Below are 25,750 nucleotides of genomic sequence, written 5' to 3'. Positions count from 1 at the left end.
AGCGCCGGCCGCCCGCGCCGCTGTCAACACGCGCCGCCCCGAGCGCCGCCGCCGCCCGCGGGTCCTAGCGCCGGCCCCCCGCGCCGCTGTCAAAGGGCTGCCGTCTCCCGGGGGTCCTAGCGCCCACGCTTTGCAGTTGGTCCCGTGTCTGTCCACACCCGCTTACCTACCCTTATCTGCCACCGCACCGCTGCCCTCGGCCCGCGCTTACTGTATCCTTACAGTTGCACCGCCGACCTGGTACTCTTAGCACTGAGCCTTGGACCCTGGAACACTCCACCCTAAGCCATCACCACCAGGGATCCTGGGAGCCGAGGACACCTTAAACTTCAGGTCGAGATTTCCAAACCAAGCCTCTCAGAACTGGGCTTTTCAGATCAGGCCCTAAGAAACTGGGAGTGTCATACTTGAAACCCTTAGAACTGGACCTCTCCCCACCCAGGCCTTAAGACCCTAAGACTCAAAAAAGGGCTTTCAGGATGGGACCCTCAATTTGAGCCCTGCAGACCCAGAGAATTTCTAAAACAAGCCTTTCAGATTCAGGTTTTACAGGGACTCTTGAACCTGGCTCCTCAGACCCTAGAACTTAAGAGCTGGGCCCCAAAGTTGGAGGCCTTGGACCCCAGACCATTCAGACCCAAGCTCTAAGAACTGGGGACCCTAAGAACTGATTCAGGGACTCCTGGCCTCTACTCATGGCCCCCACTCTCTGCTTATCCCACAGGCCTTCAAGCCCCAGAAATTTCAATCAAATTCCTCAGACTTGGGAGTATTCAGTCCCACTGTACTGGCTCCAAAGAACCTCAAACCTAGAGCCAGAGAACCTTGGGGTCAACTTCTCAGCCCCAAATCTGCCCCATAATTTGCCTGACTACAAGGCCACAATCCTGGCACCACCCCACATCTCCATCCTTCCCACTCCACCACCACCACCCACTGCACCCTTCCCCTGAACCCCCCCACACACAGAAATTCTACCACACCACCCTTTCCCAGGGCAGCATTCCAGGATGGTGAAGAGTTAAACTTGGAATCAGATGACCAGGACCTCCAGCACTCTGGCATTTACCAGCTGTGTGATCTTGAATAAGTTACCCAACCTATTTGAGTATCAACTTCTCCATCTGCAAAATGGAAATAAATCTGTATGAAAGGTTGAGGAATACAGTAAATGGGGAAGGGGCTTGGCACATAATAAAAGGTGAAACAGTATCAGTTTCTTCCTTCCCCTACAGTTCACAGAATAGGTTAAGACAAACTTAGCTCTTGAGTTTGTCTCTGCTTAATTTCTACATTACAGACAAGAGATCCAAGTTTCATGGTAATCCCACCACCACCACCAAAATTTGACATCACAAGAAAGGCCTAGATGGTATCTAAAGGGTCCCCTCTGCAGATCTCAAGCTTAATGGGAGTGAACAACCCCAAATAGACAAGTAGCCATGACAGATTGGCTTCTAGGAACAAGACCCAATAGAAGGAGATGCAAAGAAGGAATCATGGAACTTCATGATTTAGTCTTAAAATAATCAGAACTCTTCATTCCATTTTTGTCCCAGTGTGTTTAAAAGCAGCAGTCTATTAAAGCAAAACCATATGTCATTTAGGGAGGATTCAACTTTTTACTTCCATTTAGGTTTAAAGCAAATAGATTATTTCATTGTCAAAATCACAGAAACCAAAATCCTGCTTCAATCATTACTGCTCTCATGATGTGGACTGAGCAAAACAAGGTTCTTCTTGCATACTCCTGATGGGAGTATAAATTGGGCCAACTTTTCTGGAGGGAACTCATTCATTCATCTAACAATTATTTATTCAGTATTTATCATGTAATAGGCCTCATGCTAGGAGCTGAGATTGGACAGTATATATTAAGTGCTTTGAAAATGGTCTAACCCTGTGATTCAGGAATTTTGTCTCTAGGAGAGTATCATAAGGAAATAATCAGATATCAGAGGGGAAAAAATAACATGCAAGGACAAATATCTAACAATAGGGAATTAGACGAATCTTGGCATATGGTCATTAATTTTTTTGCAATACTAAAAATCATATTATCAGCTGGGCACGGTGGCTCAGCCTGTAATCTCAGCTACTCAGGAGGCTGAGGCAGGAAGATTGTTTGACGTCGCCAGGTGTCCAAGACCAGCCTGGACAACATAGCAAGACCTTGTCTCTACAAAAAATACATAAAAATTAAAAAATCAGATTATCAAAAATATTTATGGCTGGTCTGAAGGTAGTGAGTTATCTCACGTGATTGTTCAGTCAGTTACAGATTAAACTCCTTGTTTTACTACTTTCCCCCCTCCTCACTACTGCACTTGATTGGTCTTAAAAAAAAAATTATGACATTGGGAAATAATAGTAAAAGATATAATAGTAAATGAAAAAAGCAATATATGTATCTGTATGGTCCCAATATATCCATGGGAAAAACACCCTAAGGAAACATCAAAATGTAACTGTGGGCCTCTAGGAAACAGAATCATGATGATTTCTTTTTTATGCTTCTTTGTATGTTTCAAAATGTCTTGGCTGGGCGGTGGCTCACGCCTGTAATCCTAGCCCTCTGGGAGGCCGAGGCGGGAGGATCACTCGAGGTCAGGAGTTAGAGACCAACCTGAGCAAGAGCAAGACCCTGTCTCTACTAAATATAGAAAGAAATTAATTGGCCAACTAAAAATATATACAGAAAAAATTAGCCGGGCATGGTGGACATGCCTGTAGTCCCAGCTACTCGGGAGGCTGAGGCAGGAGGATTGATTTAGCCCAGGAGTTTGAGGTTGCTGTGAGCGAGGCTGACGCCACAGCACTCTAGCCCGGGCAACAGAGTGAGTCTCAATAAAATAAAAAATAAAAAATAAAATAAAATAAAATAAAATAATAAAATAAAATAAATAAAATAAAATAAAATAATAAAATAAATAAAATAAAATAAAATAAAATTTAAAAAGAGAAAAAAATATCTCTGAGGCTTGACAACTTTGGGGAGCTACTCTGAGACTGCAGTGGCCACTAGCACACACTTCTGGCCTGGGCTCTGCTGCTTTTTGGAGGGAAACAGATAACATTGTTGGGGTAAGGGGAAGAGGGAGATAGGTGAGGGTGTGGGGAGAGGTAGGCAGATAGGTAGGGGGAGGTTCGCCATTCAAAAGCAAAAAGACAGAATGCTAGATTCAAGCACTAGGCAAAAGCTGCCTTCATAAACCAGAGGAAGAAGCTAAAGATTGTTGGTTGTGATTAAGAGCCTCAAGCTCCAAGGTGACTTCTTGGGTTCACACCCGGCTCCACAGCTCACTGGCAGCCTAACCTCTCTTTGCTTCAGCTTTCTCATCTGAAGAATGAAGATGATAGCCTCCACCCCTCGGGATTATTGGAAGGACTAAATGCACTAATGTAGGCAATAACCTGGAAGACAGAGATCATGCACAGTTAAGTATTAGCTCTTTCATTATAAAGGATATCAGCAAAAGAATCATATAGGGAGAGAAAAGTTTTGGGTTTTGTTTTGTTCTGAGACAGAGTCTCACTCTGTTGCCTGGGCTAGAGTGCCATGGCGTCAGCCTAGCTCACAGCAAATCTCAAACTCCCGAGGTCAAGCAATCCTCCTGCCTCAGGCTCCCAAGTAGCTGGGACTACAGGCATGTGCCACCATGCCCAGCTAATTTTTTCTATACATTTTTTAGTTGGCCAATTAATTTCCTTCTATTTTTAGTAGAGATGGGGTATCGCTCTTGCTCAGGCTGGTTTCGAACTCCTGACCTTCGAGCAATCCTCCCACCTCGGCCTCCCAGAGTGCTAGGATTGCAGGCGTAAGCCACCACGCCTGGCCTGAGAAGTTTTTCTACTGAAAGGCATTTAAGTACTTTTCTCTCTGGAAAGGAAGGGAACTGAAAAGGAATAAGAATTAAAGATCAGACTTGCAAATGTCATAAAATAACAACCTTGTCTAGTCTTCCTTACTAGGAAAAGGAAACTGAAAGCGAGAAATCAGGTTTTGATGGAATCAAGCCAAGGACAAACTCTCAGTTTAGCTTTCCCTTTCTCTTGACATTCTCCCCAGAAGCAAGCATCTTAGAATAAATGCTATGGTGAGCCTCATAATTTATTTTTATCTACCCAAATCAGTGTCTTGTCAGTGGTCCCCTGAAGATCCTGGACTTAACTTGGATCCCATGGTCCACTGGGAACTGGGCCCCACACCCCAAGATAGCCTCAATACCCATTTGGCTTTTGAAATGACTCAAGCTGAATGCAGGGAAACTCTCCCTAGGCCAGAGCTGATCTATATCAAATCAGCTTTGCTTCCACAATCTCAGGCTCCCCAAAGCTAACGAGCAATGAGGGAACCTCACCGTCTGCCACCTACCTAACTACTCAGGGCTAGCAGGAAAAAAAAATTATATTTCCTATGTTGCCAAATGTTTAGATGGCCACAGGTTGTTTATCTAACAACTTGATGATGTTTGGCCAGATTGACTGAAAATAATGAGTTCCAGTGAGAGTGCTTCTATGCCTGGCAACTGCTCTACAAAATCAAATCATAGGCCTGGCGCGGTGGCTCACGCCTGTAATCCTAGCTCTCTGGGAGGCCGAGGCGGGCGGATTGCTTAAGGTCGGGAGTTCCACACTAGCCTGAGCAAGAGCGAGACCCCGTCTCTACTATAAATAAAAAGAAATTAATTGGTCAACTAATATATAGAGAAAAAAAATTAGCCAGGCATGGTGGCACATGCCTGTAGTCCCAGCTACTTGGGAGGCTGAGGCAGGAGGATCACTTGAGCCCAGGAGATTGAGGTTGCTGTGAGCTGGGCTGACACCACGGCACTCACTCTAGCCTGGCAACAAAGCGAGACTCTGTCTCAAAAAAAAAAAAAAATAACAATAATAAAATCATAAAGCTTGTGAAAAACTCAGTGTTTCCTAAGCAGCATGGCCTCTCAACTCAAAATGATTTGATTTCTTTAGATATTCATGATCTGGATGTAAAACAACACAAGTCAACTCACAATCACTCTTATTTCTCTCACATGTTGGTATTTTCCATCGCATCACAGGGGAATGTCACTCAGGGTTTGTAAGAAGGTCATTTGAACTGCTTTATAGCTGAGAACTACCTTAGAAATTAACTGTTTGTTGGTGCCCCTATTAATCGTATCCTATTTATGTAGTGTTAACATTAGTTTTGGGTTTCTTATGATTTTGAATTTAAATGGTTTCTTCTAATTCCAACTCAAAATTTCTCTGAAGACGCTGAGAATTCTTGTCTTTGTTGTGTTGGTAACTCAAAATAAAAGCAAAGATAAGAACAAAGGACATAGATAAGAACAAAGGACATAGGATAAGAACAAAGAACAAAGGTCGCAAACATTTGCGACCCTGGAGATACTTAAGTGTGGCCCAAGATTAATTCGGCAACACACCCACCCTCCTCAGACAGCGCTAGACAGTAAAGCATGTCGATGTGGGAGGCATTCAGAGGCACAGTCGGTCAGTGACAGTCATCTCTTGGCAGAAAATGTTTTGATATAAAAACTTAATAGATGTAATTTAATAGCAATTTTCTTTGGAAGTAAATTGGTCTCTAAGTCATACTCTAAAAACATAAAAGAAAAATGACTAATAATGCAGCACAAAATGAAAACCTGTGGTTGCCTAGGAGGCATCGGAGTATGCATTTAGCAATTTTTCTCGATGAGTACACACATCAGGTGTGCAAGACAAATGGTGGCTGTGGCAGGGCATTCTCCCCACTGCTACTCGAGATTTGCTGCTCAGAAAAAGAAATGAGTGGCATTTTACCAATATGGAAATGCTTCTAATAGAATATATCTGTTAAGCAATTTTCCAGTACATTAGGCTGAAAGTGCTTAAAATGAGTATTTCTCTCTGTGGCAATCAAACATAACATAAATTGCAGTCTTATAATGCCCCTGTGTGGAAAGTGCCTGGACAATTTGGCCTATTTTAGTCATTACTTTTGTACTCCCACATATGACCTGGAATAGTCAAGGCCCCCTCTCAATTATCTGGGATTTTCTGATTTGAGGGTCACCCAAGCTTTCATTAGAGTCACTCTTTTTTTTTTTTTTTTTTTTTTTTTTTGAGACAGAGTCTCGCTTTGTTGTCCAGGCTAGAGTGAGTGCCGTGGCGTCAGCCTAGCTCACAGCAACCTCAAACTCCTGGGCTCGAGTGATCCTTCTGCCTCAGCCTCCCAGGTAGCTGGGACTACAGGCATGTGCCACCATGCCCGGCTAATTTTTTATATATATATCAGTTGGCCAATTAATTTCTTTCTATTTATAGTAGAGACGGGGTCTCGCTCTTGCTCAGGCTGGTTTTGAACTCCTGACCTTGAGCAATCCGCCCGCCTCGGCCTCCCAAGAGCTAGGATTACAGGCGTGAGCCACAGCGCCCGGCCTTTAGAGTCACTCTTGAGCAGTCTGCGTAGGACTCAAAATGAGAAAGCCAAACGGTCAGGTTTAACACAGCATGAGTGGTTTGAAATCTTGGCTTTGGGTAAAAACGACAAGTCATCATCCAAAGAGAAGTATTGATAACTTCTTACCTACTTTTCTGTTCCAACTTCTTTTTTTTTTGAAACAGAGTCTCACTCTATTGCCTGGTCTAGAGTGCCGTGGCGTCAGCCTAGCTCACAGCAACCTCAAACTCCTGGGCTCAAGCAATCCTCCTGCCTCAGCCTCCCAAGTAGCTGGGACTACAGGCATGCGCCACCATGCTTGGCTAATTTTTCATACATACATATTTTTAGTTGGCCAATTAATTTCTTTCTATTTTTAGTAGAGATGGGGTCTCACTCTTGCTCAGGCTGGTTTCAAACTCCTGAGCTCAAACGATCCACCCACCTTGGCCTCCCAGAGTGCTAGGATTACAGGCGTGAGCCACTGCGCCCCCCCCCCAACTTCTTACTGATTTATAGACATCAAAGACCATGACTCTTAGGGAGCATAACAAACGTGGAAATGCTCACATTGAGAAGCTACTTTTGGAAGTTACACAGTATAAATCAGCTATCAGCCAGATCTGACATCCCTCCCCAACCCCATACTTGGCCCACATATAACTTTTTATATTTAGACTAAGCCTTTTAGCAATTCTGCACTGAAGACAAATAATCAAACTGTCAACTTAGAAAAAGGGTAGGTGATGTGCATGAGTGGAAGCCATCAACTAATTGTATACAGGAAAATCCTACAACTCTAACAGTAAAGACCTAGAACATTCTGAATGTAAAAGGATTTCTATAGAATGATTCTAATTACTTTAATGCCACATAACAAGATGCTATTATAGAAACTGACAGTGCTCCAGTTCCAGTAGTGGGAATGAAGGAAATAAAAATATTTCACCCCTAAATAGCTTTCTTTCCTTGACATATTTTGAGATGGCCGGTCAGAGAGCCAGCAAACAGAAGTAGCCGGTAAAGCTATCTTTTGGGGGAAAGATTTGCATCTGTAGAGAATTTGCATTATGTAGCCAGGCCCTCCCTTTTCTGATCTAGGGAAGATTAACCGAGTCTGACACCTTTAAAGTCTGAAAGAAACATTTAACATCTATTCTCTTTGAGGGCTGCTAGCTGTGGGGTTTCATTTATGTAACACGGCCACCTTTGCTAGCCAGGCCTCACCTTCCCCGTTTATAACCTCAATCCAAGCCCCCATTCTTTCTGTAATCTCAAGATGGTATGTAAGCTTCTAAACCCCATTAATAGCTTGGGAGTAATCACTCTGTGGTTCTACCTTGTGTGCACATTAATAAATTTGTATGCTTTTTCTCCAATTAATTTGCCTTTTGTCAGTTAATTTTTCCAAAAACATTCAGAGAGCAGAAAGGGAAATTTTCCCTTGGCCCCTAAAGGAACACAGAAGCTACAGGGTGATAGAAAAAGCCAGGCATGCCCAAGTTTGAATCCCAGCTGCACTGCATGTTAGATGTACAAACTTGGGTATGTGAACTAAAATAAAATTTTAAGGCTCACCCCCCACCGGCTGACTGAGCAGACCCCCTCATGGCCAAAAGAATATCCTAAACTAAACTGCCTGCCAGGAGGAGGCAGGTCAGACATACTCCATCATGCCCCTCCCTTCTTGGAGACATCCTCTGTAACCCATTAACAGGCCTAACGGCATGCAAGACAAACCTACAGGTCCTCAAATTTATACAACAAATATATGTCTGGTGGCTCATCTCCAATAAACAGCTCCTATGTTAAAACATTCCAAGCCTTAAAACAAAGCTTCATGTCTTTAACCAATTACAAGCCAAAGAATCTTCAAACCTACCAATAACGTGTAAGCCCTGTCTTCAAGATGGCCCACCTTTTCAGGCTAAACCAACATATGCCTCCCATGTACTGATTGATGATTTCACCTGTAACCCCTATCTCCCTAAAATGTAGAAAACTAAACTATAACCCAGCCACAGAGTCCACTTGCTCAAGGCTTCTTCACGTGGCTCTGGGTCATGGTCCTCAAATTTGGCTCAAAGTAAATCTCTTTAAAATTATTTTACAAAATTTGGCTTTTTTGTCCGTTGACAGGCAAGTCACACAGCATGTCTGTTTCCTCACTTATAAAACAGGACATTAACTTCACAAAGTTGGAACAGAGTTAATGTAGAAAACCAGTTTATCAGGCATTGAAAAAAATGGTAGCTATTATTTATTACATCACACCCCATTTATGGACCCACAATTTAAGACTGCTGTTAAGTCCCAGAGAATGAGCTCTACAGGAACAAGCAGGGTTGGCTTCCAGTTCATATACTGTGCCTCAAGTTCCCTATTTTGTTTTGAAGTTACATATATTTTCAGTATGTCTAGCGATTCACTGTAAAGACTCTTCTTTAGGTGGATCTGAGCCTGCACATGCTGCCGTTCTGAGGCCCATGAAAACAGCATCCTTGCTCTTCAAAGATGACCCAACTTCTATTGTTGTCTTCAATAATTAAACGCTAGATCAAGTCATTAAAACTGACTCTACACAAATATAGGTAGGTTTTTGTTACCCAAGTGCATATTTATCTAGATTCGAAATCCCAAAAGTAGAGCCTTTAGATCAGGGGTCCTCAAACTTTTTAAACAGGGGGGCAGTTCACTGTCCCTCAGACCGCTGGAGGGCCAGACTATAGTTTAAAAAAAAACTGTGAACAAATTCCTATACACACTGAACATATCTTATTTTGAAGTAAAAAAAAACAAAGGGCAAAAACACCTGCATGTGGCCCGCAGGCCGTAGTTTGAGGACGCCTGCTTTAGATAAATAACCTCCCCAATACTCGTTGAATTTAAACAAACCTAGACAGATGATGAAATCCCACATATATTGAAGTCTATGTGAAACATAAGGTCATATTAAAGAGGGGACATGTGAATGCCCCTATACCTGCTCCCCTCCCATAACAGGCTTCTGGGCCTATCAGACATTCCTTAGTGAAGAGCAGCAATCTCCGATTCCCCAGCTACTCTTGAGTAACAACAGCATTGGTATTTGAACTTGCATCTTTAATCACATATCTCAGGATTTGGGAATTTCTGGGACCATAACTTTAACCCAGCCTTCCATAACAGTCTTTTTACTTTCTATTACAGAACATGACACTGCAATAACAGCAATGAACCGCTTCAACTTTTTCACTTCTGCAGAAGCTAAAACAACTTCTCCAATATATAAAGGGGCTGGAAAGTTAATTTCCTGGGAAAGAAATACACAGCCTGGTCCCGGCATTTTAGTACCCAGGAGAGCTGAGATGAGTCCATTGATCAAAACTCCATGTACAATTGTCTTTCCAAACTTGGTGTGTTTTGCAAAATCTTCACTTAAATGCAAAGGATTGACATCCCCTGTTAATTCTGAGAAGGTAGCCACATCCCTCTGTGTGAAGGCCCTGCTAAGTTCAGCCCGGTCTCCAATTCTAATGTGCATATGCCTAAAGTGCTGCCTGTTCAGCACTGGCGGATTCAGGCAGACTCTCCTCTGAAGCCCACCCCAACAAAGGCGATGGCTGGCAATTATTGGGAACATCTTCAGCACTCTCAAATTTCATCAACGAGGCTTTTAGCCTGCTTCAATCTTCAAACATCATGCATGCATCAAAACATACTTTAGAGAGCGGAGAAATGTTCCTGAAATTGAAGGCTATTCAATCCAATACTAGTTCCCTACTATTACCAGATAATGCAAGGAGAAATGGTGAAACCTACAAGAGAAAAAAAAAATGTTAAGACAATATCGGGAGAAAATTGCACTAAAATACAAGGCAATAAGGAAATATACCAAGTTTTACAGGGTAAGCAAAGCTGACACAGTAGCATTATAAAAATCACCCTGGAGGAAGCCTTAAATAAGTAGGCATAAGCTCAGAAAGAGCATCCTATACATAAAACATTTGGCATTAAGCACTAAAAGTTAAGTCTTTACCATAAGAGTTGCAAGTTTTATACCAAAACATCTCCCCCATAGAACCTAAAATCTAAGTGCTTTGTCTCACATTTTTGGAAACAATCAAATCCTGGATTTTTTTTTCCGTAGCTAGATAATATTAATAATACTACACTTAGGCGAGCACAAAAATGAGACACTTATATTAAGAAACAATTCTGGGAGGCCGAGGCGGGCAGACTGCTCAAGGTCAGGAGTTCGAAACCAGCCTGAGCAAGAGCGAGACCTCATCTCTACCATAAATAGAAAGAAATTAATTGGCCAACTAATATATAGAGAAAAAATTAGCCGGGCATGGTGATGCATGCCTGTAGTCCCAGCTAGTCAGGAGGCTGAGGCAGAAGGATTGCTTGAGCCCAGGAGTTTGAGGTTGCTGTGAGCTAGGCTGACGCCACAGCACTCACTCTAACCTGGGCAACAAAGTGAGACTCTGTCTCAAAAAAAAGAAAGAAAGAAACAATTGATCCACTGACTCAGTCTTGTATAAATATGTGAAGAAATTATCTTTACCTGAATCACTCTGAAAGCACATTTTTTGCCTTTGTAGGATCCTAATAGGGTCAAAGAACTCCACAATTTGACAAGACCGCTGCAGAAAGATCAAGAAAATGCAGTGTGTCATAGGCAGAGAAAAAAAAATGTTTCTAAAATATACATTCTAAGAATGTTTCTAAAATATACATTTCTGATTTTACAACTACAACCATCAATTGGGAAACCCCACAGTTGTAACCAAGTCATAAGTTTTGCTCTCTCTAGAGTTTAAGGTTCTGGTGGAATGTTCATATTCACTCTAGTTTAAACTCCCAAAAGCTGCTAAGAGTTCGCAATGATGAAATTATTCTTATTCCCTAAAGAGAGCATTTTTGTCCTATTTCTCCACCAGTCTCTCTGTCCTGTTATACTAGAAACGTTCCATTGGCTGTCATACCTGCTACATATTCTCAAGATGGCTGACAAGGTCTTCTCTTCATAGGTTAGGACATCCAAGGGTAAGGCAGAATCAACCTACGTATGGAATAATGCTATTAGCAGACTATTATCATCATTACTCTTCAACTCTACTAATCCTGTCAACTCTTTTTGAGTTTCTCTCCTCCACAAAAAGCAGTATTTTATTTAACGGTGCTGGCCCTTTAAGCTGCCTATGTACAGCTCCCCCTGCTGGAATGCTCTTCCTATACCTTTTCCTATAGCTGATGCCTCCTCACCCTTCCAGTCTTCATTTTAAATGGATCCTTCATTGATTCCCTAGACTCAATCTTCTTGCTATACAGGACACCATACTTTCTGTTTCATAATTCTCGCCATTAATTCTTTTTTTTTTTTTTTTTTTTTTTTTGAGACAGAGTCTTGCTTTGTTGCCCAGGCTAGAGTGAGTGCCGTGGCGTCAGCCTAGCTCACAGCAACCTCACACTCCTGGGCTCAAGCGATCCTCCTGCCTCAGCCTCCCGAGTAGCTGGGACTACAGGCATGCACCACCATGCCTGGCTGATTTTTTCTCTATATATTAGTTGGCCAATTAATTTCTTTCTATTTATAGTAGAGACAGGGTCTCGCTCTTGCTCAGGCTGGTTTTGAACTCCTGACCTCGAGCAATCCACCCACCTCGGCCTCCCAGAGTGCTAGGATTACAGGCGTGAGCCACCATGCCCGGCCTTCATCATTAATTCTTTAACATGTTTTCCTACTACAAGAACCAAGACCATTAGTTGATGAGCAGAGACCATGTTTGTTAACAGCCATAAAAAACCCAGGAACAAGGTTTTATACCTGAAACATAGAAGGCACACACATTTTTAAAAACTTTTTATTTAGAAAATGTAGACTCATAGGAGATTGCAAAGAAATGTACAGGAAGGTTCCATGTACCCTTCACCCAGCCTCCCCCATATGTAACATCTTATATAACTATAGTACAGTATCAAACGAGGAAACTGGTATTGGTGCAATCCAAAGTTTATTCACATTTTACTAGTTAGGCACTCACTCATTATGTATGCGTGTGTGGTTCTATACATAATTTTACCACATAGGTAGCTTCATGTAAGTACTACCACAATCCAGACAAGGTACTGTACTATCACAAGATACCCTTGTTCTGCCCCTTTATAGCAATACCCACTCCTCTTTCCCCACCCCTAAATTAACCCCTGGCAACTGGAGTCTTTCTTCAGATTATATAATTATAGTATTTCAAGAGCATTATATACGGAGATTAATCAAGATGGTGGACGAGAAACACCACCAGACAGGTGTCTCTGCAGAAAACACAGATTCTAGGAGAAATCAGAAGAAAGAAACAAGAAGACAAGCATACAACGGATGAGGGTAGGAAGGAGGGGTACCTGAGACCACAGGAGACTCCACGGGAGGAGGTTGCGGAGGAGAACTAGAAGCAGAGACCTCCGGAGCAGCCTGGAGACCAGCAGCAAGGGTAGGTGAAGCGGCTAACTTTCCCCTCTTGCATCTCAGATTGCTATTGCTGGTGGCTCCCCAGCGGGTGGAGAGACCTGCGGACACTAGCCCAGAGACGGCCGGGCGGTAAGCCAGTAGCGGACGCGGCACCAGGCTCCCAACTCCCTCGGGCACCTCCGCGTGCACAGATCTGAGCTGTGTGGCAGGCGCCATATTGCCTCATTCTCCCCTCCCCCACCCTATCTGTGGCTGCCGAGAGAGACAATACAGCCACCAGCCAGAGGCATCTCCAGGGAACAGGACCTTCCCTTTTGGGGCCCTACAGCTGACTGAGGGGAACTCAGATGGTGAGCTCCCTACCCGCCAGCCCTCCCAAGTGCTGCTGGCACAGAGAACAGGGCAGATCCTGAGGCTGAGAGACACAGACACAGCATGGGCTCCCCGTGGGTGAAGTGGGACTGGCACTCCTCTCCCTGGTGGGGTTAGGGATTGAACTCCAGGATCCAGAGGTCAGACCTGCAGACGAGATCCCGTGCACCCAGGTCTCACATTGCCCGGGGCATAGAACAGATATCTGAACGAGCCTACTGAGGTGTGTGCGCCTTCAGGGGCAGATGAGCGTCCTTGACTGCAGCCCTCATCCCAAATGGAGGTCCTGCGCCCAGCCCAGCCCAGCCCAGCCCAGCCCAGGCGGTGTTCCTGCACAGGGAACCTCCCCGCCGGCATCACAGCCAGAGGAGACCCGGTGGTGTGGGGTCTGGCCTGCTGGCAGAGGCCTAGGAGTAGCTGCAGAGTTGGGGACGGTGGAAAGGAGTGAGGCCCGCTCCAGCCTGCATGTCTCAGACAGCCCCTCCCCACACGCAGACTCTCTGACTGAAGGGGGCCATTCCAGCCTCTCCCTGACAGTTTTTCCTGGAAGCAGAGAACAGAACTTTGACCCCTGCTAACGGCATTGGTGGTGCCTGAGGGCAGGCTGACCCAACCCAGCTCCACCAAGACTCATTCCCAGACCAGCCCTCACTGAGGGAGAGAAAAGGACACACCTGGAAGTCCCAGGGCCCCATCGACCACCTGAGGCACTAGAGTGCCTCTCTATAGGAACAAGAGCTGGTTACAGGACACAAAAACAACAGTATAGCCTGCTCCTCCAAGCAAGCACCATCTACTGACAGGGACGGCATCCTGCACACCCTTTTCACAACACCTACTGACTCATCATACAGGGAGTGGTCAAATCTCACCCACAAACACCACCTACCGGCTCAGAGACTAAACAAGGCATGTGAATACCCAAACAAAAACCTAAAGGAAAGAAACAACAACTGATCCAGATGAGAAGAAATCAGCGAAGGAACTTTGGAAATATGAAGAACCAAATGGAAACCACACCCCCAAAGAGGAACACCAGCCCCTTAGAAACAGACACCAACCAAAATCAGGCCACCAAAATGACAGAAGAATAATTTTGAATGTGGATCGTAAGAAAATTCAACAACCTTCAAGAACAACTGGATAACCAACACAAAGAAAACACAAAGACTCCAGGACCTGGAACAAAAAATTCACTAAAGAAATTGATACAATTAAGAAAAGTTTAACCAAACTCCTGGAAATGAAGAATCAATTCAGGGAACTACAAAACACAGTGGAAAGCCTCAACAACAGGGTAGATCAAACAGAAGAAAGAATCTCAGAGATTGAAGATAACACCTTTCAAGTAAATAAATCAGTCACAGAGATAGAGCAGAGAAACAAGAGAAAAGAGCAAAGCCTACAAGAGATGTAGAATTATGTGAAGAAACCTAATGTGAGGGTCAAAGGGTTACCAGAAGGGGAAGAAGACAACACTCAAGGGTTGGACAAGCTATTTGAAGATATAATAGAGGAAAATTTCCCAGGCCTTGCTAAAAATCTCGATATACAAGTTCAAGAAGCTCAGAGGACCCCTGGGAGATTCAATGCAAACAGGAAGATGTCACAACATGCAGTCATCAGACTGACCAAAATATCACCTTAAGAGGCCCTTCTAAGAGCTGTAAGATGAAAGAAGCAAATAACATACAAAGGAAAGCCAATCCGAATAACGCCAGACTTCTCTATTGAAACTTTACAAGCAAGGAGAGACTGGGGCCCCATTCTCACTCTTCGGAAACAGAACAATGCCCAGCCTAGAATCTTGTTCCCTGCAAAACTAAGTTTTCTATATGAAGGAGAAATTAAGACATTCTCAGATAAGCAAAAACTGAGGGAATTCACCAAGACAAGACCAGCCCTTCAAGAAGCACTCAAAACAGTGTTACCCACGGATCAGCATAATAAACACTCACGAATGTAAATCTACTCAAAGCTAAAGATGAAAGCCCAGACTCTACAATGGCTCAAGAAAGAAAACAAAGCAACAAAGTTCAACCCAACATAATAAACAGAAATCTGCCCCACCTATCAGTTATCTCAATAAATGTGAATGGCTTGAACTCACCACTCAAGAGAGATAGGCTGGCCAAATGGATAAAAAAAAAAACACAAGCCAAGTATCTACTGCCTTCAGGAAACATATCTAACCTGCAAGGACGCTCTTAATCGTTTGACCGGGTAAAGAACCAAGCGGCACACGAAGAGTTGGAGAACAGCCTTTATTCTTCTACAGAAGGCTCAGCACACCTTACAGCTCTCTTGAAGTCTTCCGATCTTCTGCCTCTTCTGCCCCCCTTCTTTGTTCTCCTCCTGCTTTTATACCCTTGTTAGGGCTCAGAAAACATCCAACCAACTACAGGCTTTAACATCCAGTGAACATCAAGCTTTAACATCCAATCAAAAACAGTGGGATTCAAAAATTATCCAATCAGGATCACACAAGTAGCGTGGTGGAAAAAGGCAGCAGCATGCGGCCGGTGGCACTTGGAGCCCTGGGCGGCTCTCTGCCGCGGTGCCCGGCCCCAGCAGCGTGCCCTCCAACTGGCCATGCGCCCCACTGGCCCACGGAGATTCGGAGCGACGGGGAGGCGGCCACGTCCCGGCAAAGGTAAAGAGGTGGAGAACAATATTTCAAGCAAACAGAAGCCAGAAGAAAACTGGCGTGGTGGTGCTGATTACAGATAACTTAGTTTTTAAATCAACAAAAGTAATAAAAGACAAAGAAGGTCACTATATAATGGTGAAGGGTACAGTTCAACAAGAGGACATAACAATTCTAAATATATATGCACCCAACCTTGGTGCACCCAGATTCATAAAGCAAACTCTACTTGATCTAAACCAATGGATAAACACCACCACCATAATGATACAGAAAATGTTGGACGCCGGGACGTGGCCGCCTCCCCGTCGCTCTGAATCTCCGTGGGCCAGCAGGGCGCATGGCCAGTTGGAGGGCACGCTGCTGGGGCCGGGCGCCGCGGCAGAGAGCCGCCCAGGGCTCCAAGTGCCACCGGCCGCATGCTGCTGCCTTTTTCCACCACGCTACTTGTGTGATCCTGATTGGATAATTTTTGAATCCCACTGTTTTTGATTGGATGTTAAAGCTTGATGTTCACTGGATGTTAAAGCCTGTAGTTGGCTGGATGCTTTCTGAGCCCTAACAAGGGTATAAAAGCAGGAGGAGAACAAAGAAGGGGGGCAGAAGAGGCAGAAGATCGGAAGACTTCAAGAGAGCTGTAAGGTGTGCTGAGCCTTCTGTAGAAGAATAAAGGCTGTTCTCCAACTCTTCGTGTGCCGCTTGGTTCTTTACCCGGTCAAACGATTAAGAGCGGTTAACAAGAGCTGTAACACTAGCTGTACACATTCCCACAACAATAATAGACGGAGACTTTAACACCCCACTGACAGCACAGGACAGATCCTCTAAACAGAAAATCAACAAAGAAATAATGGACTTAAACAGAACTCTAGAACAAATGGGCCTGACTGACATTTGCAGGGCATTCTACCCCAAAACCACTGACTATACGTTCTTCTCATCAGCTCATGGCTCATTCTCTAAGATTGACCATATCCTAGGACACAAAGCACACCTCAAACATTTAAAATAATAGAAATTATACCATGTATCTTTTCAGACCACAGTGGAATTAATGTAGAAATCAATCCTAACAGGAGTTCTCACTTCTACACAAAGTCATGGAAACTAAACAACCTTCTGCTGAATGAGCACTTCATAAACGAGGAAATCAAGATGGAAATCAAAAGATTCTTTGAACTAAATGACAAAGGTGACACAAGTTACCAAAACCTGTGGGACACAGCTAAAGCAGTCCTGAGAGGAAAGTTTATTTCCATAAATGCCTATATCCAAAACTCGAAAAGATCACAAAGAGACAACCTAATGAATCATCTCAAAGAGATGGAAAAAGAAGAACAGACCAACCCCAAACCCAGCAGAAGAAGGGAAATCATTAAGATCAAATCAGAACTAAACGAAATTGATAACAGGGAAACTATATGGAAGGTTAATAAAACAAAAAGTTGGTTCTTTGAAAAAATAAACAAAATTGACACACCATTGGCTAGACTAACAAAAAGCAGAAAAGAAAAATCTCTAATAAGCTCCATCAGGAACAATAAAGGAGAAATTACAACTGATGCCACGGAGATACAAGATATAATTTATGAATACTATAAAAACCTCTATGCACACAAACTGGAAAATGTGAAGGAAATGGATAATTTCTTAGAAACACAAAGCCTTCCTAGGCTCAACCAGGAAGAAACAGAATTCCTGAACAGACCAATCAATATCAAGTACTGAAATTGAAACAGCAATAAAAAACCTTCCTAAAAAGTCCTGGACCAGATGGTTTCACACCCAAATTTTACCACACCTACAAAGAAGAACTGATGCCTATCCTGCAGAAATTATTCCACAACATCGAGAAGGATGGAATCCTCCCCAACACATTTGCGAACATAACCCTGATACCAAAACCAGGAAAGGATGCAACAAAAAAAGAAAACTACAGACCAATATCCCTCATGAATATAGATGCAAAAATTCTCAACAAAATCCTAATCAAATCCAATCGAATGCAGGTGCTTGTCAAGAAAATAATCCATCACAACCAAGTGGGCTTCATCCCAGAAATGCAGGGATGTTCAACATACGCAAATCTATAAATGTAATTCACCATATAAACAGAAGCAAAAACAAAGACCATATGATCCTCTCAATAGACGCAGAAAAAGCATTTGACAAAATTAAACACCCTTTTATGATAAGAACGTTCAACAAAATAGGCGTAGACAGGGCTTACCTAAAAAATGATACAAGCCATATATAACAAACGCACAGTCGCTATCATACTGAATGGGGAAAAATTCAAAGCATTCTCACTTAGAACTGGAACAAGACAAGGTTGCCCACTATCTCCACTTCTGTTCAACATAGTGCTGGAAGTCCTTGCTACAACAAAATCAGACAAGAGAGCGGAATTAAGGGTGTCCAAATGGGAGCAGAAGAGATCAAACTCTCACTCTTTGCTGATGACATGATATTATACCTAGAAAACCCCAAGGATTCAACAAAGAGACTCCTTGAACTGATAAATGAATTTAGTAAAGTCTCAGGATACAAACTCAATACACAGAAAATCAGAGGCATTCATATACACCAACAACAGTACAAGTGAGAACCAAATCAAAGACTCAATTCCCTTCAAAATAGCAACAAACAAAATAAAGTACCTTGGAATATATTTAACTAAGGAGGTAAAAGACCTCTACAGGGAGAATTATGAAACACTGAAGAAGGAAATAGCAGAGGACGTAAACAGATGGAAGAATATACCATGCTCATGGGTCAGCAGAATCAACATTCTTAAAATGTCTATACTACCCAAAGTGACCTACAGAGTCAATGCAATCCCTATCAAAATACCATCATCATTTTTCAAAGATATAGAAAAAATAATTTTGCGCTTCGTATGGAACCAGAGAAGATCTCGGATAGCAAAATCAATCCTAGGCAATCAAAATAAAATAGGAGGTATCAATTTACCAGACTTCAAACTATACTACAAGGCTATACTCATTAAAACAGCCTGGGACTGGCACAAGAACAAGGACATTGACCAGTGGAACAGAACAGAGAACCCAGATATAAAACCATCTGCATATAGCCAACTAATCTTCGACAAAGCAGACAAAAACATACACTGGGGAAAAGAATCCTTATTCAATAAATGGTGCTGGGAAAACTGGATAGCCACATGTAGAAGAATGAAACAAGACCCACACCTTTCATCTCTCACAAAAATCAATTCACGCTGGGTAACAGACTTGAACCTTAGGTTTGAAACTATTAGAATTCTGGAGGAAAATGTTGAAAGTATCCTTCTAGACATTGGCCTAGGCAAAGAATTTATGAAGAAGACCCCAAAGGCAATCACAACAGCAACAAAAATAAACAAATGGGACCTGATCAAATTAAAAAGCTTCTGCACAGCCAAAGAAACTGTCAAGGGAGCAAACAGACAACCCACAGAATGGGAGAAAATTTTCACAAGCTAAACATCTGATAAAGGGCTGATAACTAGAATCTATTTAGAACTCAGGAAAATCAGCAAGAAAAAATCAAACAACCCTATCAAAAAATGGGCACAGGACATGAACAGAAACTTCTCAAAAGAAGACAGAATAATGGCCAACAAACATATGAAAAAATGTTCAACATCTCTAATCATCAAGGAAATGCAAATCAAAACCACAATGAGATATCACTTAACTCCAGTGAGAATGGCCTTTATAAACAAGTCCCCAAACAATAAATGCTGGTGTGGATGCAGAGAGAGAGGAACACTCCTACACTGCTGGTGGGACTGCAAACTAGTTCAACCTCTGTGGAAAGCAATATGGAGATACCTCAAAGCAATACAAGTAGATCTACCACTTGATCCAGCAATTCCACTACTGGGCATCTACCCAAAAGATCAAGTCACTTTATGAAAAAGACACCTGAACTCGAATGTTTATAGCAGCACAATTCACAATTGCAAAGCTGTGGAAACAACCCAAGTGCCCATCAATTTATGAGTGGATTAATAAAATGTGCTATATGTATACCATGGAGTACTACTCAGCTTTAAGAAACAACGGTGATATAGCACCTCTTGTATATTCCTGGATAGAGCTGGAACCCATTCTACTAAGTGAAGTATCTCAGGAATGGAAAAACCAGCACCACATGTACTCACCAGCAAATTGGTATTAACGGATCAACACCTAAGTGGACATATAGGAGTAACATTTATCGGGTGTCGGGAGGGTGGGAGTAGGGAGTAGGGAGTAGGGGACGGGTATATACAACGATAATGAGTAAGATGTACAACGGTTGGGGGATGGACACGCTTGAAGCTCTTACTGGAGGGTGGAGGGGGGCATGGGCAATATATGTAACCTTAACACTTATACCCCCATAATATGCTAAAATAAAAAATAAATAAATAAAATAAAATAAATGCACTAGGGGCTCTCTTAATAGACTGTAGTGTTGGGAAAAAAATAAGAGCATTATATAAATGGAACCACCCAGTATGTAAGCTTTTGGGACTGGCTTTTTTCATTTACCATAATTCTCTGGAGATTCATTCAAGTTGTGTAAATCAACAGGTCATTCCTTTTTACTGTTGAATATATTCTATATTCCATGGTATGAATGTAACACAGTTTAATTATTCACCCAATTAAGGATATTTGGGATGTTTGCACATTTTAGTTATTATAAATAAAGCCGTTACAAATATCTGTGTACAGGTTTTTCTATGAATGTAAATTTTCATTTCTCTGGGATAAACGTCCAAGAATGCTACTGCTGGGTTATATGGCAGGTATATGTATACTTTTTTAAAGATGCCACCACACTATGTTCCAGACTGCCTGCGCCATTTTACATAGCCACTGCAGTGTATAAGTGATCCAGTTTTTCTACATTCTTGCCAGCATTTAGGGGGATCACTATTTTTTATTTCAGTCATTCTTGTAGGTGCATGATATCTGATTCCAATGCACATTTTGTTATTAATGTGCATTTCCCTAATGGCTAACGTTGTTAAACATCTTTTCATGTGCTTCTTTGCCAACTGTACATCTTTAGTGACATGTCTATTAGTGTTTTTTTGCCCACTTTCTAATTAGATTGTTTTGTTACTATTGAGACTTGAGAGTTCTTTATATATTTTAGGTATTAGTCCTTTGTCAGATATGTGGTTTGCAAATATTTTCTCCCAGTCTGTAATTTGTCTTTTCATCCTCTTAACAGAGACTTCTGCAGAGTAAAAGTTAAATTTTGGTGCTTAGCAGCTTTTGATTAGACAGATTATATGAATCAGGAAATAATCTCCTGAGAATCCTCTTTGTTCTCTCTCAACTTCCAATACTCTACGCCTACTCTCAGTGGGTGGTAGGACAAAGCTGCTCAAAGTGGTCTATGATAAAACAAGGAGTTGACTAAGAATGTAAATCAACAATACCACTAAGCATACTATTTGGTTCAGCTCACCCTTTTTTCATTAGGGGACTTTTTCACTAAAACAGGTGGTATGCTGGTTCTGGTGCAAACCCCTTATCTCTTCAAGATGGGCAGAAAACCAGTTTGCAGGTTGCCAGTCTAGATCATACTTTGAGTAGCACTGTGCTAAAACAAACATTTGTCTAACAAGTTCCTTGTTAAGTAGAAGACATATTAGAACAAACCTACCAAAAATTCGCCATTTCTGAAAGTCTGCTTCTGCAATTTCAAATAGTTTTAAAATAATGTTTGGGAAGCATTCTTTCTGTATTATTTACAAAGACCTTAGGAATGTTCAGTCTACCAAATGATTCCATACCTCTCCAAAAAGGTCCTTCAGGGCTGAAATTAGCAGCTGTTTGAACTGTGCAGCATTCAGGCCAACTCCATGATCTTGAAATTCTCTGTAAGATAACATTAAAATAGACATTGTACTAAATTTCATGCTATTCAGCCTCCTTTTTAAAAGTAATCTAAAAAAGATCTTAGGAAACTAAACTTACAGGCAGATTTTCATGTAGTGGTACTCAGACGGATTTTTGTAAACTACTCTTTCATATGTGGTACCTGGGGCAGGCATCTTTTCCAATGCTGATCACACCTACAGTAAGTCAAAAGGGCTAGAAATTACCAGGGTACAAACTATTTTTCATTTTTAATAAGAATTTGGCCTATTTGGTTTTTCAAAAACCTCATAGTACAATAACTCATCTAATTTTGATTAAACTAAAGTTACCCATATAGATACAAAAGTTTCTAGATTTTTTATATGCCAAACCACTGTACTCTTACTTAAATCCCAATATCATAACCCAAGCTAACATTTTTCCTTACTGAGCCACCCAGTTCTTCTAAACATTGCAAATGCCTTAGTTTCTATGTCTTCAGAATGATCCTATGAAGTAAAAGCTATTATTATTTCCATTTTTGAGGACACAAAGGCTTAGCAAAGATAGCTAAACCTGACCAAAGGCACCCAGAGATTCCAACCACTCTTGAGCCCTCTCAAGACCACTCTGTCATGATGCCTCTTAATCCAAAGAAAAAGTAAAAGCATAAAGGAGTAAAATCTGGGACTTGAAGGCCCTATTCTTGTTTACTCTCAGTCAACACAGAACATGGACAGGAGAAGGAGGGGTAGTAGTTCTGCTAACCCCTGCCATTCTGGGTCTGCCTGTTCTCTCAGTCCAGAGGCCAGGTTTGTGCAGGACTATTCGGAGCCCTGTGAAATACTGCACCTGAACAGCAAGGGGTTTGAGAAGAATTTCTGGACTAAGCACTCAATGCCAAATCTAACAGAGCTGGAACTTTCAGGAATTTAGAATATGCTGATCTCCCTGTAGAGAATTCCTCTCCTTGGATCCACTCCCACCTTACCCTCCCCCTGTATAACCCCTCCTCATCCTTCGAGTATCAGATTAAATGTCACCTCTTCAGGGAGGCCTTCTCTGACACCTGTTATGCAATCTCTTAACATTGTCTTCTATTTGTTTAATATATGGATCCCCCATGGGATCCAGGAAACTGAGGCCCATGCAAGGAAAGGGACTTATCTAAGGTGACACAGCTATGGACTAGCACTTCCAAAACCTTCTCTGAGTCAGGCACAGTTCCAACCACTCCCAGATGACGACCTCTGGAGAAAAGGAAAAGTCTGGGTCAAGGAGCTATGCCTATTCATTCATTCACCAAACATTAATACTTACTGCATCTGGCACAAAGTAGATATTCAACAAACATTTATTGAACATATGACTGAGAGAATGATGGTACTAGTAGATCTATAAGTTCAAGAGCATCTTTGGTTTTAAGACATCAATAGTTACCTGGTGCTTCTTTTCCAGTCACTAGAGTCTGCCCTGACTACAAAAGCAGGGAGAGCAGAAACCTCATCTGTTTCATTCGTTGCCTGGCAAACGACAGGTGTTTTTTACAGTTACCAACTGCCTTAATGGAGCTGGCTGCCTAAAGTAGGGGAGTGAAATTAGGCCTGGGGTTTAGGATGCCAATAAAAATTAAGACTTAAGGAGCATTCAGGAGATAAGAGAGTGGTGCTGGCTGCACAGTCAATGTGAATATACATAATGCCACTTAACGGTACACTTAAAAATAGTTAAAATGATAAATTTTACGTTTCACATATTTTACAACTGAAAAAACACCTATGAAGCAAATGTTTATTAAGCATTCACCTCTCCACAGGCCTGAGTCCTCAGGGTCAGTGACTACACTGCCCTCTGCAGGCTGTTCTAACATTAAAGGAGATGATGCCTGAGAAACGCTCTCTACAGCCTGGTATATTCATCACGCTTACCACAAAATATGATCCATGCAGTTACTGTCATCATCCTCTTTGAAGTCCGCCTTTTTTGTGGCTGCAAGATGCGCAGTTTTTAATAACGAACGTCTCTACTTCCACCCTTAGTTCCCTTCTCAACCTATTCTCTACACCTGCCAGTGAGCCTGTTAAAATCTACTCAAGCTGCATTAATTCCTCTGCTCAAAACCTTGCAATGTGTCCCGTTTTACCCTAAGTAAGGTCAAAGTCATTAGGCAGCCTGCAAGGCTCTACCTACCTGCACCGCTGCTCTCCCCGCAGCTTGACCGCACGTCATGCCATTGTCCCTGTGCTCATCCCCTCCACCACACAGGCCTCCTAGCTCTTTTTCGCACGCCAGGCGTCAGCTCTAGTCCCCTACTCTCCTTTCTCAAAGAATCCGCCGCCTTCTCACACAGCTGCGTAACCCACGCTTCACCGCGCCCCCGCGCCCCGCCCCGGCAGGCGTCCGCAAGACACAGAGGTCTGGTTCTCTGCTGTTGCCCAAGGACCTAAACCGAAGCGTCGCACACAGAGAAGCGCTCAACATACAATTATTGAGCTAAGTCAGTAATTTAAAAAGCCCAATCCCCTACTGTCGGGCACTTGGGTTGTTGTCAACTTTTTTCGGCTAATGGCCGCCACTGACTTATCGCCCACCTCACGCCTGGCGCATGCAGCGCGCTCAATACGCGGTCCGCAGTCCCGCGCAGTCCTCACCGCCACCCTCCGCGACCCAGACCGCACACCGCAGAGGCGCACGCCGTCTTCCGCCGGGGCGGAGAGGTAACCCAGACCGCCCCGCACCGCCCGCCCCAGCGCTCCCGCCTTGCGCATGCGTGCCCGGGACACCAGCGCGGCCGACTGAGACCGCTCCCGGAAAATCGCCGCTCTCCTCTGGGCTTCCGCCTATCCGCTCTCTGTCGGACAATCTGACGCCTCCCCTCACTCCTGTTCGCAGCAATGATGTGCCAACATTTGGAGCCCCCCCGCAGTGGCCACAGCCCGGGGCCGGGAAACTCCTGGTATGATTACGTTTGGCTTCCCCCCTATCCCGCCCCCCGCTGCGTGACGTTCGGACGGATATGACGTCACCGCGCGGCGTCCTCTTTCGAATCCAGGAGTGAATCCTGATCAGGAGCTGAAACCGGCCGAGCTCAGCGCCCTCTGGTGCCCGCTCCGCAGAAAGCCGTGTGTGCAATTGTCGGCATAGGGTGCAGGTTAGGGGCGTGTTTATTTGGCCCTGGAGAGTCATTCATTTCTTCATGCATGCATTCATTCAACACATTTATTTATAGCATTTCCTCTTCTGAACATCTCCCATGTCAGGCATGCCCCAAGGGCAGGACCTACTCTCAATGTCCCTTTTGGCTCCCAGCACATAGTAGGTGTTCTATCTGGGTTGACATGAAAAGGCCCACCTGGTCCTATTTCCAAATGTAAGCCAAGTTTTGTCTGTACATATATTCACTAAGTACTTTGAGCACCTTTTATGTGCTAGGCACTATTCTAGGTGCTGGAAACTCAGTTAAGAACAAGATATATCCCCCGCACCCAAGAAATATATAGTGTGTCTATTTAACAATAATAGTAATGGTAGCTAATATTTATTAAGTGCTCACTTTGTGCTAGGCATTGTGCAAAAACTTTTACATGTATCTCATGGAACCCTCACACAATCATGAGGTAGCTGTTATTACGATCATCCCCATTTTACAGAGGTGGAATCTGAAGCACAGAGAGGCTAAGTTATTTGCCCAAGATCACGCAGTTATAAGTAGTGGAATGGGCTGTCTGATTCTAGCCAGTGCTCTCCACCTGCACCATATTACTACCAGCTGAAGGGCTGGGCAGGAAAACCTCGAGTGTGAGCCCCATGCAGAGTGGCTCGCCAGTGTTGATTTGCCACTGCATTCCAGGGCCTGGGCCCCAGCATTCACTCGACACCTACCGTGTTTCCCCAAAAATAAGACCTACCCATAAAGTAAGCCCTAGCAGGATTTCTAAGCATTTGCACAATATAAGCTCTACCCCGAAAATAAGACCTAGTGA

At 43.2% G+C, this 25,750-nt stretch overlaps 2 protein-coding genes across 6 annotated transcripts; both read right to left on the bottom strand.

Annotated features, from left to right (window-relative positions):
• Positions 1-9,508: 9,508 nt before the first annotated feature.
• Positions 9,509-10,049, bottom strand: HTD2 (hydroxyacyl-thioester dehydratase type 2). Its single transcript, XM_076009053.1, has one exon. It carries the CDS (start codon positions 10,047-10,049, stop codon positions 9,543-9,545), a length of 507 nt encoding a protein of 168 aa, XP_075865168.1. The 3' UTR covers positions 9,509-9,542.
• A 37-nt stretch (positions 10,050-10,086) lies between these two features.
• On the bottom strand, positions 10,087-24,495 carry RPP14 (ribonuclease P/MRP subunit p14). Of its 5 annotated transcripts, none has more exons than XM_020280400.2 (7): positions 24,359-24,492; positions 23,696-23,756; positions 21,885-21,982; positions 21,701-21,785; positions 11,398-11,474; positions 10,977-11,055; positions 10,087-10,224 (listed from the first exon to the last, which is right to left on the bottom strand). In XM_020280400.2, exons 3-7 carry the CDS (start codon positions 21,959-21,961, stop codon positions 10,168-10,170), a joined length of 375 nt encoding a protein of 124 aa, XP_020135989.1. In that variant the 5' UTR covers positions 21,962-21,982; positions 23,696-23,756; positions 24,359-24,492; the 3' UTR covers positions 10,087-10,167. The 5 variants fall into 5 exon arrangements, with proteins under 5 accessions (XP_020135989.1, XP_012644801.2, XP_020135988.1 ...); XM_012789347.2 differs by lacking the exon at positions 24,359-24,492 and adding an exon at positions 23,958-24,346; XM_020280399.2 differs by lacking the exon at positions 23,696-23,756 and having other exon boundaries at positions 24,359-24,495.
• Positions 24,496-25,750: the final 1,255 nt, after the last annotated feature.

This window comes from Microcebus murinus, chromosome 1 (assembly GCF_040939455.1).
Source record: "Microcebus murinus isolate Inina chromosome 1, M.murinus_Inina_mat1.0, whole genome shotgun sequence".
Classification (NCBI taxonomy): domain Eukaryota; kingdom Metazoa; phylum Chordata; class Mammalia; order Primates; family Cheirogaleidae; genus Microcebus; species Microcebus murinus.
Note: the sequence above shows the minus strand (reverse complement) of the source record. Positions and strands in the feature narration are given on the sequence as shown.

Bases quoted from the DNA above. Each gene is read 5' to 3' on its own strand.
- HTD2 (XM_076009053.1), bottom strand. From the start codon at position 10,049: ATGTTCCCAATAATTGCCAGCCATCGCCTTTGTTGGGGTGGGCTTCAG.
- RPP14 (XM_020280399.2), bottom strand. From the start codon at position 21,961: ATGCCTGCCCCAGGTACCACATATGAAAGAGTAGTTTACAAAAATCCG. The intron at 11,056-11,397 runs GTATGACAGCCA...ATCTTTCTGCAG, and splicing joins ATCTTGAGAATATGTAGCAG to CGGTCTTGTCAAATTGTGGA. The intron at 10,225-10,976 runs GTAAAGATAATT...TTTCTCTTGTAG, and splicing joins GTGCTTTCAGAGTGATTCAG to GTTTCACCATTTCTCCTTGC.